The sequence below is a fragment of the Canis lupus genome, chromosome 21 (assembly GCF_048164855.1).
Source record: "Canis lupus baileyi chromosome 21, mCanLup2.hap1, whole genome shotgun sequence".
NCBI lineage: Eukaryota > Metazoa > Chordata > Mammalia > Carnivora > Canidae > Canis > Canis lupus.
In genome coordinates, this window is record NC_132858.1 from 19,899,937 (window position 1) to 19,916,968 (window position 17,032).

General features: G+C 36.8%; 1 protein-coding gene across 26 annotated transcripts in view; it reads right to left on the bottom strand.

The window, feature by feature from the left end:
* The window catches only part of DCDC1 (doublecortin domain containing 1), a 490,046-nt gene that overhangs the window by 94,234 nt on the left and 378,780 nt on the right, over positions 1 to 17,032 (bottom strand). For all 26 annotated transcript variants that reach the window (XM_072790960.1, XM_072790959.1, XM_072790983.1 and 23 more), the window contains 2 exons: positions 6,929 to 7,110; positions 1,661 to 1,759 (listed from right to left, as the gene is read on the bottom strand). In XM_072790960.1, coding sequence (XP_072647061.1) covers positions 1,661 to 1,759; positions 6,929 to 7,110 — 281 coding nt within the window. The remainder of the gene's footprint in view (positions 1 to 1,660; positions 1,760 to 6,928; positions 7,111 to 17,032) is intronic.

The following is a 17,032-nucleotide window of genomic DNA, read 5'->3' on the forward strand; positions in this document are numbered from 1 at the left end:
GGAGGGAGAAACCATGTCTCCTAGGTCTGTAGATCTCTGTAAGAGAAGAGACCTCCTTCTCTAATCACTCGCCAGGACACCCATCCCAGGAACACCCCCACATCCGTCCAGTTATTTCAGAACAGTAGCAAAATCTACAGAAGCTATGGATACATGCTTTCTTCTTTTCTTCATCTTCTTGCTTTGTATCTCTGTCTTTTTATATCTCTCTCATTTTCTCTCTTCTCCATGTGGCCTCCCCTAACAGCTGCCCCTCACCGTGTCCTTTCTCCTTCCCGGTCCTGTATAAAAATGATCCCTTGATCATTTTCACTTCTGCACAATTAAATAGTGCCCCCCGGGGCTTTCTGTTTCACTAGGCAAGCTGTCTTCCCAATAAGTTAGGAGTTTCCTGAGAGCAAGGAATGGCTTGCGCCTCCTTTTAAAATCTCCAACAGGATATCTAACACCAGTTGATGCACATGATAGAACACAACAGATATTGAACAGAATCAAGTTCCTTCCTCCTCTCCTCTTAGCTCTTCATCCAATCCTGTTTCACAAAGAGGAAAATGGGACTCAGAGAAGGGAGTGCTTTGCTGAAGTTTTCCAGTTAGTTAATGGCAAACCTGGGGTTAAAACCAATCCTCTTGACTCTTAATCCAACAGTCTTTTCAGTGCTCCATGTTGCCTGCAACTTCAAATATCAACAAAAGCAATTCTATGTTTAGTATTTAAAAATAATGCTTGTTGGGACACCTGGCGGGGGCTCAGCGATTGAGCATCTGCATTTGGCTCAGCGCGTGATCCCGGGGTCCTGGGATCGAGTCCCGCATGGACTCCCTGCAGGGAGCCTGCTTCTCCCTCTGCCTGTGTCTCTGCCTCTCTCTGTGTGTGTCTCATGAATAAATAAATAAAATCTTAAAAAAAAATGCTTGTTATACTACCAGATCTTCCTTTGGCTTTGGAGGTAGAAGAACCACCATGACCAAGAAAAGAGTATCAAAACTGTCTGGAGTGAATTATTAAATAAAAATTAGCATAATTTTCCTGACATTCTGTAAAGATTGCCCCCTCATATTCAACAAGATATATTTTGTAAAAAATGTTTATACATTTTTTATACATTTTAATGTATGTTTATACATTACATACATGGTGCTCTCCCTATAAACAGTTGTCAAATTCTATGGGAAGAAGTCTTGTTTGGGTAGGAATGTAGTTTTCAAAAGTAAATCATAACATATTTCACAAATATGATATGAGTTAATGACATTTACAAATTGGTCTAAAGTAGATAACTACTGATTTTATTTATTTTTTATTTTTTTATTTTTTTTATAACTACTGATTTTAATTCAAACAAATGTAAACTGAATAAAAGTGCTGTACAATTGCGAAATATTTTTTTAAATGGGAATAATCTATATTTACAGAGTTAGTAGAAAGGGAAGCTAAGGGAAATTGCCAGCCCTTGACCCTTGGGCAAAAATTTATTAATTAGCACTGGTATCATAAACTCACATGGCTTATATATTTCAGAGATTAAAAATTCCAAGATCATTGTATTAACAACAGCTTTCTTATGCAGATACGTATGTATTTTGTATTATGTGTTATACATAATTATTCAGGCGTTAAAATGGAAAATATATTTGCATTTACAATAGTAAATATTTACCTCTCCAAAAGTTGATGAAATTCAGACTGGGTTGTTTCTGTTTCAGAATATTTAGTAATGTGGTTTTCCACATTCTTTTTCTTTTCAGCGTCAACATTTCTGAAACAAATGATCCAAGATTTGACTGACATGTCAGTATATGTTATCAATTACCTTTCATCTTTAAATATGTGAAAAAAGATAAAAAGCTTCTGCACAGCAAAGGGAACAGTCAACAAAACTAAAAGACAACCCACAGATTGGGAGAAGATATTTGCAAATGACGTATCAGATAAAGGGCTAGTTTCCAAGATCTGTAAAGAACTTATGAAACTCAACAGCAAAGAAACAAACAATCCAATCATGCAATGGGCAAAAGACATGAACAGAAATTTCACAAAGGAAGACACAGACATGGCCAACAAGCACATGAGAAAATGCTCCGCATCACTGGCCATCAGGGAAATACAAATCAAAACCACAATGAGATACCACCTCACACCAGTGAGAATGGGGAAAATGAGCAAGACAGGAAACCACAAATGTTGGAGAGGATGTGGAGAAAGGGGAACCCTCCTGCACTGTTGGTGGGAATGGGAACTGGGGCAGCCACTCTGGAAAACTGTGTGGAGGTTCCTCAAAGAGTTAAAAATAGAGCTGCCCTATGACCCAGCAATTGCACTGCTGGGGATTTACCCCAAAGATACAAATGCAGTGAAATGGCAGGACACCTGCATCCCGATGTTTCAGGCAGCAATGTCCACAATAGCCAAACTGGAAGGAGCCTCAGTGTCCATCGAAAGATGAATGGATAAAGAAGATGTGGTCTATGTATACAATGGAATATTCCTCAGCCATTAGAAATGACAAATACCCACCATTTGCTTCAACGTGGATGGAACTGGAGGGTATTATGCTGAGTGAAGTAAGTCCATCAGAGAAGGACAAACATTATATGTTCTCATTCATTTGGGAAATATAAAAAATAGTGAAAGGAAATAAAGGGGAAAGGAAAGAAAATGAGTGAGAAATATCAGTGAGGGAGACAGAACATGAGAGACTCTTAACTCTGGAAAATGAACAAGGGGTAGTGGAAGGAGAGGTGGGCAGGGGTTGGGGTGACTGGGTGACGGGCACTGAGGGGGGCACTTGATGGGAGAGCACTGGGTGTTATGCTATATGTTGGCAAATTGAACTCCAATAAAAAATTTTAAAAAATAAATATGTGAAAAAATCATGAGGTTCTAATTTACCATAATTTGTCTAAAAATAATATACCTTATTGTTTTTAAAAAAAGGATTTCAGAGGCACCTGAGTGGCTCAGTCAGATGAGAGTCTGACTCTTGATTTTGGCTAAGGTGGTGATCTCAGGATCCTGAGGTTGAGTCCCCTCTGGGTATCCAGGCTTAGCAGAGTCGGCTTGGGATTCTCTCTCTCCTCTTCCCTCTGCCCCCCTCCCCTTGCTCTCTTTTCTCTCTCTTCCTCTCAAAATAAGTAAATAAATTTTAAACAATCTTTTAAAAAAAAAAGTTCAAAGAAAGATTTAAAAAGCTATTGCAATTAAATTATTAATTTTATAAACATTTATTTTATGAACAATTTATATAAGAAAATGAATTTTCAGTATTTTAATCCTCTTCTAATAATACTGACCCCCTGAGACATGAATTTATAAATTTTAAAGAAAATGCAGAGATTACACTCATTTTGCCCATGACGTGTTATTTACATGTTCATATTCATGTGTTTATTCATATATTATTATTATTATTTAGGTTATCAATCCAAGCCTAAATATTTTTAAACTAGAGGGCAGCTGGGTGGCTCAGCAGTTTAGCACCGCCTTCAGCCCAGGGCGTGAGTCTGGAGACCTGGGATCAAGTCCCACGTCAGGCTCCCTGCATGGAGCCTGCTTCTCCCTCTGCCTGTGTCTCTGCTTCTCTCTCTCCTCTCTGTGTATTCTCATCAATCAATAAATAAAATCTTAAAAGAAACATTTTTAAACTAGAAAGTGATTAATAATGATCATAGAAAAAATGCTTAATTGAAATATGTATCTGTTCAAACTTTCACTTTAGAAAACTATCTGATATATTTTTAGAATCTCCATATTTCATTAAATGAAAGAAACAGTGGTCAAATATAGTTAATGAATAAATAACACAAAAATGGTAATCTAGTATAGTTAGTCATAAATAAATAGATGAATGAATGAATAAATTCAATAAGTACTAATTTAGGGCCTACTGTGGGCCCAATATTCTGAGGTGAATACAACGGCTTAGTACTTGATTAATAAGGACACAGTGTCCCCTGACCAGACCGTAGCAGAAAGCACATATATGGATGAATAACAACACATCATCCCCGTTCTCTGTCTCATGGATGGAAGCATAAGCAGATAATCACAGCTCAGAATGATGGGAGCTATCCTGGGGGAAAGCCCACAATGATCAGAGCAAAGGAGAACATAGAAGCTACAGCTAATTCATGGGTGGGTAGGGAAGTGTCCAGTTTGGGGTCAACATCTAGAAATGAAATCCAAACTCATTCTCGGAACACCCTTATTACTTCAAGATGGGTGGAAGGTGTCAGGGAGTGGCAGGAGTTTAAAAGTAGGAATTGGAGAGAGTGTTGGTAAGAGATAGAACTAAAAAAATGTATGCAGGAACAATTCACAAAGGGCCTTTCAAGCTATAGTAAGGGGAAAGGAGAAAAAATGAGTGGGAAATATCAGAAAGGGAGACAGAACTTGAAAGACTCCTAACTCTGGGAAACGAACTAGGGGTGGTGGAAAGGGAGGTGGGCAGGGGGGGTAGTGGTGACTGGGTGACGGGCATTGAGGTGGGCACTTGACGGGAAGAGCACTGGGTGATATTCTATATGTTGGCAAATTGAACACCAATAAAAAATAAATTTATTAAAAAAAAAAAGGTATAGTAAGGTGCTTGAGTGAGTCCAGGGATCAGAACTTACTAATATAAAGTTTATCAAGTGGCTTCAGATTGAGCCTTTCCTCTTACAATTCCTTAAAATATCACTTATAAAATTCTCCTTGTTTAACTTACTATTCTGAGAAATGAAATTCACTTGGAAATCACAATAGTTTTAATTCATTTGAATTTGACAGTCACGATCCAAGACTGACCGCCAAGATCTTGTTACTGACCCAGAGTAATGATCGACTGAGTAATAATGATCAAATGATATTTGATCTTCCTTTGGCTTTGTAGATAAAGGAACCAGCAACAACAAATTTCCCTCAAAACTGTCTAGAATGAATTATTAAGTAACGCAAGGACAGCATTTTACCAGGATAGGATTTGGTTAAAATGGATCTATATTTCATCATTCTGGCTTGATTTTGTTTGTAAAGACACAAAATAGCCCAACTATCTTTCTTCTTACAAATAAGTTTCAAGTTAATGCAAGTAATGTACCCCTACATGTCATTAGCATTTATTTCTTCTGAAAGAGAAAATATTTAGCTTGGATATATGAAAGTAGCACAGCAGGGCTTCTACTTCGTACAACTCTGGGATGCCATTCGTATAGAATACAATGTGAAAAGTGTCTTCTGGAACACGGCAATACAGCTGTCCTGTAATGTTACCCAAAACTCTTTCCATTTGAACCTTCTGTTAACCAGTATTTACATACAGCTCGGGGGCAACCAATGCTATTGATGATCCTGCAGAAAATGTTCTGAATTGACCAAGAAAAATTAATGTATATTTAGCAGAGATTTAGTGTCAAGTCTATGCCAGTGTACTTTAATTTTGGGGGAATAATAAATTCATGTAGCGAACAAAGCAAATATTTGATTAATTAGGGCACACTGTTGCATGAACGTAATAGAGGGTTTCACATACTTTCTGCTGGAATAGTTGTCCAAATTAACAAATCTCTCAAATTATGTTTGGATTACAGATTTAACTATGCATTTTAAAAGATTAATGTGAAAAGATAAAATCTGTATATAATTTTGAACCCCAGTGAAAGATATAGTGCAAAAAAAAAATAAATGTAGGAAGGGACAAAAATTATTTGCTAACTTTGGATTTAAAAAAAAGTCATATGCTACTTTAAGGGCATTACCCTCACATTTTATATCTAGCAGAATGAGCTAATTATGAAATGTATGCGTCAAAGATTTCAATTTCAGGCTTGACTTTACTTTGAAGATTAATTTTTTACTTTATCATCTTTACAGGCAGTTCAGTGGACAGCCGATCTGAATGTTACTCATTGTTCAGCGATGTATGAAGTATATTTAATCAATGTGAAGAAAGTAATATTAAACGATTATCAGCAGCCTCAAATATTCTAAACAGCTCAAAAGAAAGGTCAGGAGGTAATATCACTGTTAATAATATGAGAAACAATGTATTTAACTCATTCTTTACATCACAGCTTTGCACTGGTCTATGATTTCTTTTGTCACAAAACATAATGAAAATACAGCAAGTGATTTTTCTCCAATGTTGGAGAAATACTGGCTCTATGGGAAGATTTTATTCCAATCATATAAGCTAAAGTGCAGATTGATGTTTTTCTAGAATGATAAGCTTTTAAAATGTTATTCCAAGGCAGAGATATAAATTATATGAAGTTATATTTTGAGAACTATATTTGCTTGTTAAATATACCAAAGATCTTAATGTAAATGATAATGTACAATAATAATTCAAATGAGGAATTACACAATAATATTTAAAAAGCGATTTATGAACTCAGTTATTTTGACATACATTTATAAAACTTAAACAAAAATGCTAATTCAAAATAGATATTGATCCTAGAACGTTTTTTGATCAGAATTACCCATTTCTAATTCATTATTTTCTTCCGTGTTTAGCCTCAATCAAAAGAATTAAAATTAAGTTCCTGACAAGTTTTAATTAAATCTCAGTCTCTATTTTTGTCTCCAAATATCAACATAGGGGCCCTTTTTATTTATTAATTTTTTGTTTATTTCTTTTAAAGACTTACTTATTTGAGAAAGATAGAGAGAAGGGGAAGGGGCAAAGGGAGAGGGAGAGAGAGAATCTGAAGCAGCTCCCTGCTGAGCAGAGAGCCTCAGGCGGGGTTCGATCCCAGGATCCCACCACCCTGAGATCATGACCTGAGCCAAAATCAAGAGTTGAGCGTTTAACAGATGATGGAGCCACCCAGGCACCCTGGGAGCCCTTTATAAAAATAAATAGAATTCTCCCAGAAACATACCCATAATGAAGACAAAAATATATAGAAATTATAAACAAGAAGTATGAATAAGCTGTTCTTACTGCTTTTTCTGTCCAGGTGAGATGTCTGGACCAATAATAACAAAGGCTCTGCTTTTATTCTTGTCTCCATTCCGCAAAACTCTAAGCCTCACAGGGACACACACCTCCGGGGTCTTACAGGTGGATCTCTTCATGGGAGGACTGTTTGGAATAAGCAGTCCTTCTATTGGCCAATCAAACTCCTTCAGAAAGAAATGACAAATAATGTGATGATAAATAAGAAGAGTCATTCCTAGATTTAAAAAAAAGCATTAAACACGTAACTTACACCTTTAATTTTTTTATTCATTCATCAAAAAATGTATTGGGTATCCAAGATGTTCCAAGCAATTTTTATTTTTTATTTAAGTAAGAAAAAACAATTTTAAGATTAGTAGTTTTTAAAATGTGTGTAAAACCCATGTCGTGTTACAACATAAAAGACTTAGTTCTTTCCAGAGAATCATCAAACTAAAAAGATAAGGCTGAATTAACTTGGGATATTTTTTGCTTGTGTGTGAAGTTATCTTTAATTAATGTGAAGAATGTGTGAAAAGTGGTTTTATAATAGCCTGAAATAGTATTATGTTAAACTCGATCTATTTGGCAAAGAATACATTTGAACTCTCCAGAAACCAGAATGAGATGACAAAAGAATTTAGTCAAATTTCATGTTTCTGTTGCAGAACTCCCTTACTGTGTATCTTTCATTTATTTGTTTATTAATACATGCATTTTCTAAATATTGATTGATGGTTTGATCCAGGCACAGTGGTAGGCACTGGAAATAAAACTGAACAAGACAGCAAACTCTTCCACAAGGAATTTCCAGCAAATCCTCGGAAACTTACCAGGAAATAAATGGACAATTACCATAGTGTAACTATAACAGCAACAAAATAGTGGGTGTGATGAGACCACGTAGGAGGAGAACCTAAAATGCCCTGTAGCAGAGCTGAAGCCTCAGTAGGAGTTAGGGCAGTAAAGGAGGGGTCAAAGGACAGGACACAGTGTATGTATGAGACTTAAGGATTAACAAAACAAGATATTGGGGGAATATAAAGAGGGAAGGATTCATTGCTCCCAGGTTTGTAGTTTGAGCAGCTGGGTGGATACTATGGCCAGTCACAAAAATAAGCATTTGTGGAAGAAGAGAAAATTTGAGAAGAGATGATCAGACGTGATGTGTTAGGCTTACAAGGCTCTGCATGATCTGTACCTCATCTTTTCTCTCTCATTTTATCTCCTATTGCTCTCCCCCTCACTCACACTGCTGATGCCATATTTACTTCATTGTTCCTCAAAGATACCATTTTGGGTTCTTTGCATTTCTTGGCATGCTCTTGCCCTAGAGAGCTGCTTGTTCTACAGGTCTTAACTCAAGTATCGTCTCAATGAAGCCTTCCAGGTCAATCAAAAATTCCAAATCCTGTCCTGCGTCACCTGGCCCCCACAACATCTCCTAACCCTTATCTTTGCTTCTATTTCTTCTTAGCTCTTATCACTAACATTCAGAAGAGCATCTTGTGAAGTGATTAAGAGCTTGGGCTCTTGAGCCAGACTTCCTGAATTTGAATTTTTGATCCATCATTCTGGTTGTGTAGCCTAGGGCAAAGCTTTGACCTAAAAGAGATGGAAGCTGATGGATAAATTCTTTCCTTTTTCTTCTCCAGGAGAGAAGACTCTCCTAAGATAATTGTTTAAATGAATTATTTGAGGAGAGCTTCATAGCACATTCTTATATTGGCTCTGCTTCCTTCCCTGCTTGTCCCTGGGACTGCACATCCTAAAAAGGTAGTAGCACATAAGCTATTTGCCTCAGGTTCTGCTTTCTGAGGAGCTCAAGCAAAGACACCACCATCCACATGAACTATAAATGGAAGAAGTTTCCTAAAGGAGATATGGGTACCAATACCCAAAAGAGGAAGAAGTTGTGAAAGGCAGACATAAAGCCCAATCACTACAGAGGTGGTCCTAATGTCCTAGCAGTGTCTAACTGACATGACAAAGATAAAGATACAGGTGGGTTGAGGAGACATGCTGGCATGTTAGACTAATACAGACCAGGATGTATGGCCATTATTTTATGGAAAAGGAGATCATTTTTTAAAAGGGAGGTATAAGGAAAATATACTCATTTATATCCTCTTAAAAATTTCTTAGCATCACATAATTATACTGAACAACTACATAGTTCAAAAAATATGTTTTAAATAAGTTATAAACAAAATCTGAAGGTTGTAGAAATTAAACATTCTGAGACAGCATCCAATGATAATGCTTTAATTTGTGAAACGAATGAGTAAATAACACTAATTGCATTTAATTAAGAAAAATAGTATAAATAAAAGTTTAAAAATTTCATAAGTAGAGTCCTTTTCAATTTAGCATTTTTTTCATTTACACTTTAATATAATATTTTGTTTAGTAAACATGTTCATAATAAAGGTGTACAATAAGACTAACTTATCACACTTCTAAACAAGTAAAACTTGAATTAATAAAGGTTTTCTGGGATGCCTGGGTGGCTACAACTCAGTGGTTGAGCATCTGCCTGCAGCGCAGGTTGTGATCCTGAGGGCCTGAGATCAAGTCCTGCATCACGCTCCCTGCGGAAGCTTGCTTCTCCCTCTGCCTATGTCTCTGTCTCTATCTCTGTGTCTCTCAGGAATAAATAAATAAAATTTTTAAATAAATAAAACGAAGTTTTTCCATATATCTGACCTTCACTGAGAACCTTTTACCTGTATGGCATTTAAGTTGCAAAGGACAGATTATAAAGTATTTATATAGATATGTAACTATTATTATGAATGGAGCAATATGGAGCAACTCTCCCTTACTAGAGTTACTGGAAAGAAATATGTTATGAAAAACCCATTGTGTACTTTCATTTGAGATGTTCCAATTGTGTAAAGATTTCACTTAATGTGAGGGATGGTGAAAGAGTGGATTTGCATAACTTCTTTAAGTAGTAAGTTCAAGACTTACTTGTAACTCTTTTACAACAAAGATATTAAGAATTTCAGAGCAAATCAATATTTGCTGAGCTTTAGACATAAATTATCATGAAACTAGGGCTAGATATGTGGGAGAGATGGGGGAGAGCAGCCTTCTTATTAAAAAATTACTGTCACATTGCTTGTCCTGTCCTCAGCAATCAGACAACAAAGAGAAATAAGTCATCTAAATTGATAAGGAAGAAATAAAACTTTCACTATTTACAGATGACATGACAATTCACACAGAAAATCCAAGAGGGACGCCTGGGTGGCTCAGCGGTTGAGCGTCTGCCTTTGGCTCAGGGAGTGGTCCTGGAGTCCCTGGATCAAGTCCCACATGGGGCTCCCTGCATGGAGCCTGCTTCTCCCTCTGTCTGTGTCTCTGCCATTCTGTGTGTGTGTGTGTGTCTCTCATAAATAAGTAAGTAAGTAAGTAAATAAATAAATAAATAAATAAATAAATAAATAAATGAAAATCCAAAAGACTCCACCAAAAAACTTCTAGAAATGGGGCTCCTGGGTGGCTAGGTGGGTTAAACACCTGCCTTCGGCTCAGGGCATGATCCCAGGGTCCGGGGATCAAGTCCTGTGTCAGGCTCTTGGCTCAGTCAGAAATCTGCTTCTTCCCTGCTTGTACTCTCTCTCAAATAAATAAACAATATGTATTTTTTAAAACTGCTGGAACTGATAGACAAATTTAGTAAAGTCACAGTATACAAAATCAATATATAGAAATCTGTTGCATTTCTATGCACTAATGATGAAGCAGCAGAACAAGAAAATAAGAAAATTATCCCAATTACAATTGCACCAAAATAATAGGATACCTAGGAATAAACCTAACCAAAGGGGTGAAAGATCTGTATTCTGAAAACTATAAAACACTGATGGAAGAAATTGAAAATGACACAAAGAAATGGAAAGACATTCCATGCTCATGCACTGGAAGAACAAATTTTGTTAAAATGTCTATACTATATGAAAAAGTGTACATATTTAATGCAATCCCCATCAAAATACCAGCAGCATTTTTCGCACACCTAGAACAAACATTCCTAAAATTTGCATGGAACCAAAAAGACGCCAAAAGCCAAACAATCTTGAAAAAGAAAAGCAAAGCTGGAGCCATCAGAGTTCTGGACTTTGAGTTATATTACAAAGCTGTAGTGATCAAAATAGTGTGGTATCAAGCACAAAAACAGACACATAGATCAATGGAATAGAATAGAAAACACAGAAATAAACCCACAACTATATGGTCAACTCGTCTTCAACAAAGCAGGAAAGAATATCCAATGGGAAAATGTCTCTCCAACAAATGGGGTTGGAAAAACTGGATAGCAACATGCAAGACAATGAAAGTGGACCACTTTCTTACACCAAACATAAAAATAAATGGATAAAAGTCCTAAACCTGAAACCATAGAAACCCTAGAAGAGAATAGGCAGTAACTTCTCAGACATCAGCTGTAGCAACTTTTTTTCTAGTTACATCTCCTGAGGCAAGAGAAACAAAAGGAAAAAATAAATTATTGGGACTACATTAAAAAAAAAAAAAAGCTTCTGCACGGCAAAGGAAACAGTCAACAAAACTGAAACTCAACCTGTGGAATAGAAGAAGATATTTGCAAACGAGATATCCAATTAAGAGGTAGTATCCAAAATATATAAAGAACCTAAAGAACACCCAAAAAAACCCAAATAATCCAGTTAAAAAGTGGGCAGAAGACATAAACAGACATGTCTCCAAAAAATGACATACAGATAGCCAACAGACATAGGAAAAGATGCTCATCATCACTTCTCATCAGGGAAATGCAAATCAAAGCTACAAGGAGATATCACCTCACACCTGTCAGAATAGTTAAAACCAACAACACAGGAAACTATAGGTGTTGGCAAGGATTCAGGGGAAAAAGGACCCCCTTGCCCTATTGGTAGAAATGAAAACTGGTGGAAAACAATATGGAGATTCCTTAAAAAGTTAAAAACAGAACTACCCTATGATCCAGCAATCACACTATTGGGTAGTTACCCAAATGACACCAAAAAACACTAGTTCAAAGAGATATCTTCCCCTCTGTTATAGCAACATTATTTACAATAGTCAAATTATGGAAGTAGCTGGTGTCCACTGATTGATGAATGGATAAAGAAGATGTTACACACGCGCGTGCGTGAGTGTGCACACGTACACACACGTACACACACACAATGGAATACAACTAAGCCATAAAAAATGAAATGTTGCCATTTGCAATGACATAGATCGGGCTAGAGAGTATAATTCTAAGCAAAATAAGTCAGAGAAAGACAAATATATGATTTCACTCATATGTGGAATTTAAGAAATAAAACAGATGAGGTAGGACCCTTGGATGGCTCAGTGGTTGAGCATCTGCCTTCGGCTCAGGGCATGATCCTGGAATCCCAGGACTGAGTCCCACGTCAGGCTCCTTGCATGGAGCTTGCTTCTCCCTCTGCCTGTGGCTCTGCCTCTCTCTCTGTTTCTCATGAATAAATAAATAAAATCTAAAAAATAAAAATAAAAAAAATAAAACAGATGAGCAAAGGGGAAAATAGAGAGAGAAAAAGAGTAAGAGAGAGACAAACCAAGAGATAGATTCTTAATTATAGAGAAAAAAAAAACAAACTGATTAAGGAGTGCACTTCTGATGAGCACCAGGTGATGTATGGAATTGCTGAATCACTATATTGTACGCCTAAAACTAATATAACACTGTATGTTAACTAACTAAAAACTTTAAGTGCAGCCTGGGTGGCTCAGCGGTTTAGTGGTGCCTTCAGCCCAGGACGTGATCCTGGAGACCCAGGATCGAGTCCCACGTCGGGCTCCCTGCATGGAGCCTGCTTCTCCCTCTGCCTGTGTATCTACCTCTCTCTGTGTCTCATGAATAAATAAAATTAAAAAAAAAAACACACTTTAAAAAATTACAAAAGAATAAAAATAAAAAATAAAAATAAAAAAATAATAAAAAAATAAAAATAAAAAATAAAAAATTACACTCACTTTGAAGTTTTGGTATAAAATACCCAATATTTCCCTCTTTCTTTCTGGACCATGGAAGGGAAAGGCAAGAAGAACAAGATACTTCCTTGAGGTTAGTCTGTGAGAAACTGTCAATTCATAGAGGTACTAAGTACCTCTAATGTGGGTACTAATGTGGGACTAAGTTTTTTTTTTTCAATACTGCATGCATGCTGTATCTCTGGTAAACTTACCTGGACTATGCCATCATAGCTCCTAGTCATTTTTAGATCTTTTCACTTCCAAAGCCCTCACTGAAGTGGGAACCATTATAGACATTGGCTTTAGCACCACTTCAGATGGCTTCCTTTGCTTTCCAGTTAGATGAAGTCCAAAGGCCTTCTCTTTAATATGAGACATCGCAGAACCCAATCCAAAGAAATGAAAAATTTATCTTGGGTTTCAAAACTTTCCGAATGTATGACCAATCACTGGCAGTTCTTTGTTTAAGCTACTTTAGGGGCGCCTGGGTGGCTCAGTGGTTGAGCATCTGCCTTTGGCTCAGGGCATGATCCCAGGATCCTGGGATCAAGTCCCACATCAGACTCCCCCTGGGGAGCCTGCTTCTCCCTCTGCTTGTGTCTCTGCCTCTCTCTGTGTGTCTCTGATGAATAAATAAATAAAATCTTTAAAAAAAAGCTACTTTAAACCTTGTTCTTCATCATCCATGGAAATAGAGCTATGCTGTCAGGATAATGAAGCACAATAAAAACATTGGTAATTCATTAATAAGCATGGAGTACTGTTTCCTCCCTCACATTTTTTGCCACTGGAATTCAGATGTTCCCATTAATTTCTTTATTGGCTTTCTCTGCGTTCACAATATTCCATGTCATGGCTGTATTGTCAGGTGATGGGCCTTGGTGCTTCTTTAAACTGATAATTCTGCTTTTTCTCTCTCTCATGACAAGAAAGAGCCTGTGCTTCTTTGGGGAGTCTTGCTCTTAACTAGTGATCTAAGTTTCTTATCAAACTGGTCTGCCTTCATCTATTTGTTATTAATAAATTAATAGGTTCTTCAATTTCCTGTCTTGGGACTTATTACACCTCCATTTTATACCCTTATAGTACCAGCTAATAATCATAATCTCTTAACAAATTAATAAAATGTGTACAAAATAAAATTATTTTGTTTAACATGGACCTCTCCTAATACTTATATTTTAATTTAATAATCTGGACATTTTAGGGGCACTCGGGTACCTCAGTTGGTAAAGCATCCAACTCTTGATTTCAGCTCAGGTCATGATCTCAGGTTTGTGTAATTGAGCTCTGCCTGGGGCTTCACTCTGGATGTGGAGCTTGCTTAAGATTCTCCCCCAATCTCTTTGTCCTTCCCCCCCTCCCTCCTTCTCTAAAATAATAATAATAATAATAATAACAAAATTTTAAAATCACTATTCAGTGGCCCGTTCCAAAATCTTAAGTCTCTCTGGGCTCACTTTTCCAACAAGTTCACCCTTAAATATGAAAAACCATTGTTCCTTATCTTTATTTTTTTATTTTTATTTTATTTTTTTTTAAATTTATGATAGTCACACACAGAGAGAGAGAAAGAGAGAGGCAGAGACACAGGCAGAGGGAGAAGCAGGCTCCATGCACCGGGAGCCCGACGTGGGATTCGATCCCAGGTCTCCAGGATCGCGCCCTGGGCCAAAGGCAGGCGCCGAACCGCTGCGCCACCCAGGGATCCCGTTCCTTATCTTTAAATGTTTAAAAGTACAGCTCTCAATTTACAACTTTTTTTTCCAAAGGGGTAAGAAAGTAGTTTGAGTTCCCATAAATTATTCCAGCGAATTAATCACAGAATAAACCATAACAATTGATTAAGTTTGTGTTTTATAAAGTTTTAACATATTTTTATAATGTTGATACTAAGCTATATGAAAAGGTATTTGCTCATAAGAATATTATCAATTGTCTTTTAGAATAATATTTAACAGTGAGAACAGCATGAAACCAGTCATTAGAGCAGCTGTTATCAACGAGAAGCAGAATTAGTATTAAAGTAGTCTGAATTACCATAAAAATAATGCCCATTGTCCATTTTTTAAAAATCTTCCCTTGGTCACATTCTTTTTTGGAGTTTCTTGTCAAAGAGTAAACAAGAGAACTTGAGTCTCACTCAGGATAGTGTTTTTTCTTTTCTTTTTTAAAAGATTTATTCATTTTAAAGAGAGAACTAGCACAAGCAGGGGGAACAGCAGAGGAAAAGGGGAAGAGGAGAAGCAGACTCTCTGCTGAGCACAGAGCTGGAGGCAGGTATGGGTCCCACAACCCCACAACCCTGAGATCATGACCTGAGCTGAAACCAAGAGTTGGCCTCTTAACCAACTGAGCCACTCAGGCACCCTGCAGGATAGTTTTTTCTCAGATGTATTTCTTATATTCAATATTTGACTCTATATTCAGGCCCATTCAGACAATCAGGCCAACTGACTTTCCTCATACTGACCATGGGACTGAATGAATTGGCTCAACAAACGGCCTTGATTTCTGAAGGACCAAACATTTTCTCTGAATTTTTTTCTCCCTTCTTTGTCTTTTATTCATCAAGTCTGCCTTCCTCCTTTTCTTGTTCCTTCCCTTTTGATAGACAGCCTATACTTCTTAACCTGTAAGCTCCATGAAGGTAGCAACCATTATCTCCTTCCTTGTTCTGTCTGCATTGCCTAAATGTCTGATAAGTCATAAGGCTGAAAGATTAAATCTGGAATAAATTTAATACATATGCTTATTGTGATCAAAATGTCCTGAATCACCACAATATGAAGGCTGAATTTCCTAACTGCAGTTTATTTATATGGAAAGTCTTTTCAAGCAAAATATTAATTGCATTTAATTACACACTGATAATATCATCTTTTTGCTTAAAAAATCAATTCTGTAGAAATGAGAAAAGAAAGTATAGTCCTTCAGATAAAATGGATCCAGACTTTAAATGAAATAGATTATATTTAATTTGAATAAGAACTATTTGAGTTCCCTGCTTGGTAAGTATTTTCTTCTTTCCTTAAACACCGCAAGAACTAATAGTACTCTTAGGCTAAGTCATTTTGAAATACATGATCAATTTGTCTTACTTTAGCTAATTTAGTGCCTTAGTCTTTTCCCAGTTTAAAAGTGAGGACCAGAGTTTTGTTGGGGTACAGGCAGGCATATCTCTCCACCCAAAATTTGTTATTCTGCTTGAATGGCTATAGAACTTTGTAGCAGTCCATTTCTATTCCTAAGACCATTTAGTTGTCAAATCTCAGGCCATTAGCAAAAATGTATTTTTTTAATGGTAAATTTTAAAGGAATCAGGTTAACTTAGATCTCCTAATATAATTCCCATACATCATTTAAATCAATTACTTAATTAACCAAATTACATTACTTATATACTGAGGTTTAAAAATGTAAGCACAATATCTGTGAAATTTGCAATAATCATAATCTTCTCGCTTTTCCTACATAAGAAAGAACACTTTCTTGTGAAACATCCCTGTCTATCTCCCACCCCATTGGATGATGAATACTTGATATTTCAATTAAAGGTGTGCCAGTTTCTGCTAACCTAAAACAATGCTTTTTGTTTTGTTTTGTTTTAAAGATTTTATTAGTTTACTTGACAGACAGCACAAATAGGCAGAGTGTCAGGCAGAGGGAGAGGGAGAAGCAACTCCCTGCTGAGCAGAGAGCCTGATGCAGGACTGGATCCCAGAATCTGGGATCATGACCTTAGCTGAAGGCAGACAACCAACTGAGCCACCCAGGTGCCTCAAAACAGACTTTTCTATTTGTTTTTAAAGCTGTGTCCTTTTGTAAATGTATTCAACCAAAGTGAAGTTTTAGATTTCTTACCAGAACTGTTGTGTCCTTTTAGGGACATATCTCTTCCCTTCTTCTTCCTCAACATGGTTTCTGGTAGGTGAAAGTGCAACAAACTGTATACTCTTGGGATAGGGGTCCCTGGTCTATTTGTGAGTACTTGACCTTGGTCCTCAGAGCCTCTAAGTATATTCTTCTTGTGTTCTTTGGCCACTGGGCAACCTTCTGGCATCTAAACACCACCAGTTAAGGTGTAAATTA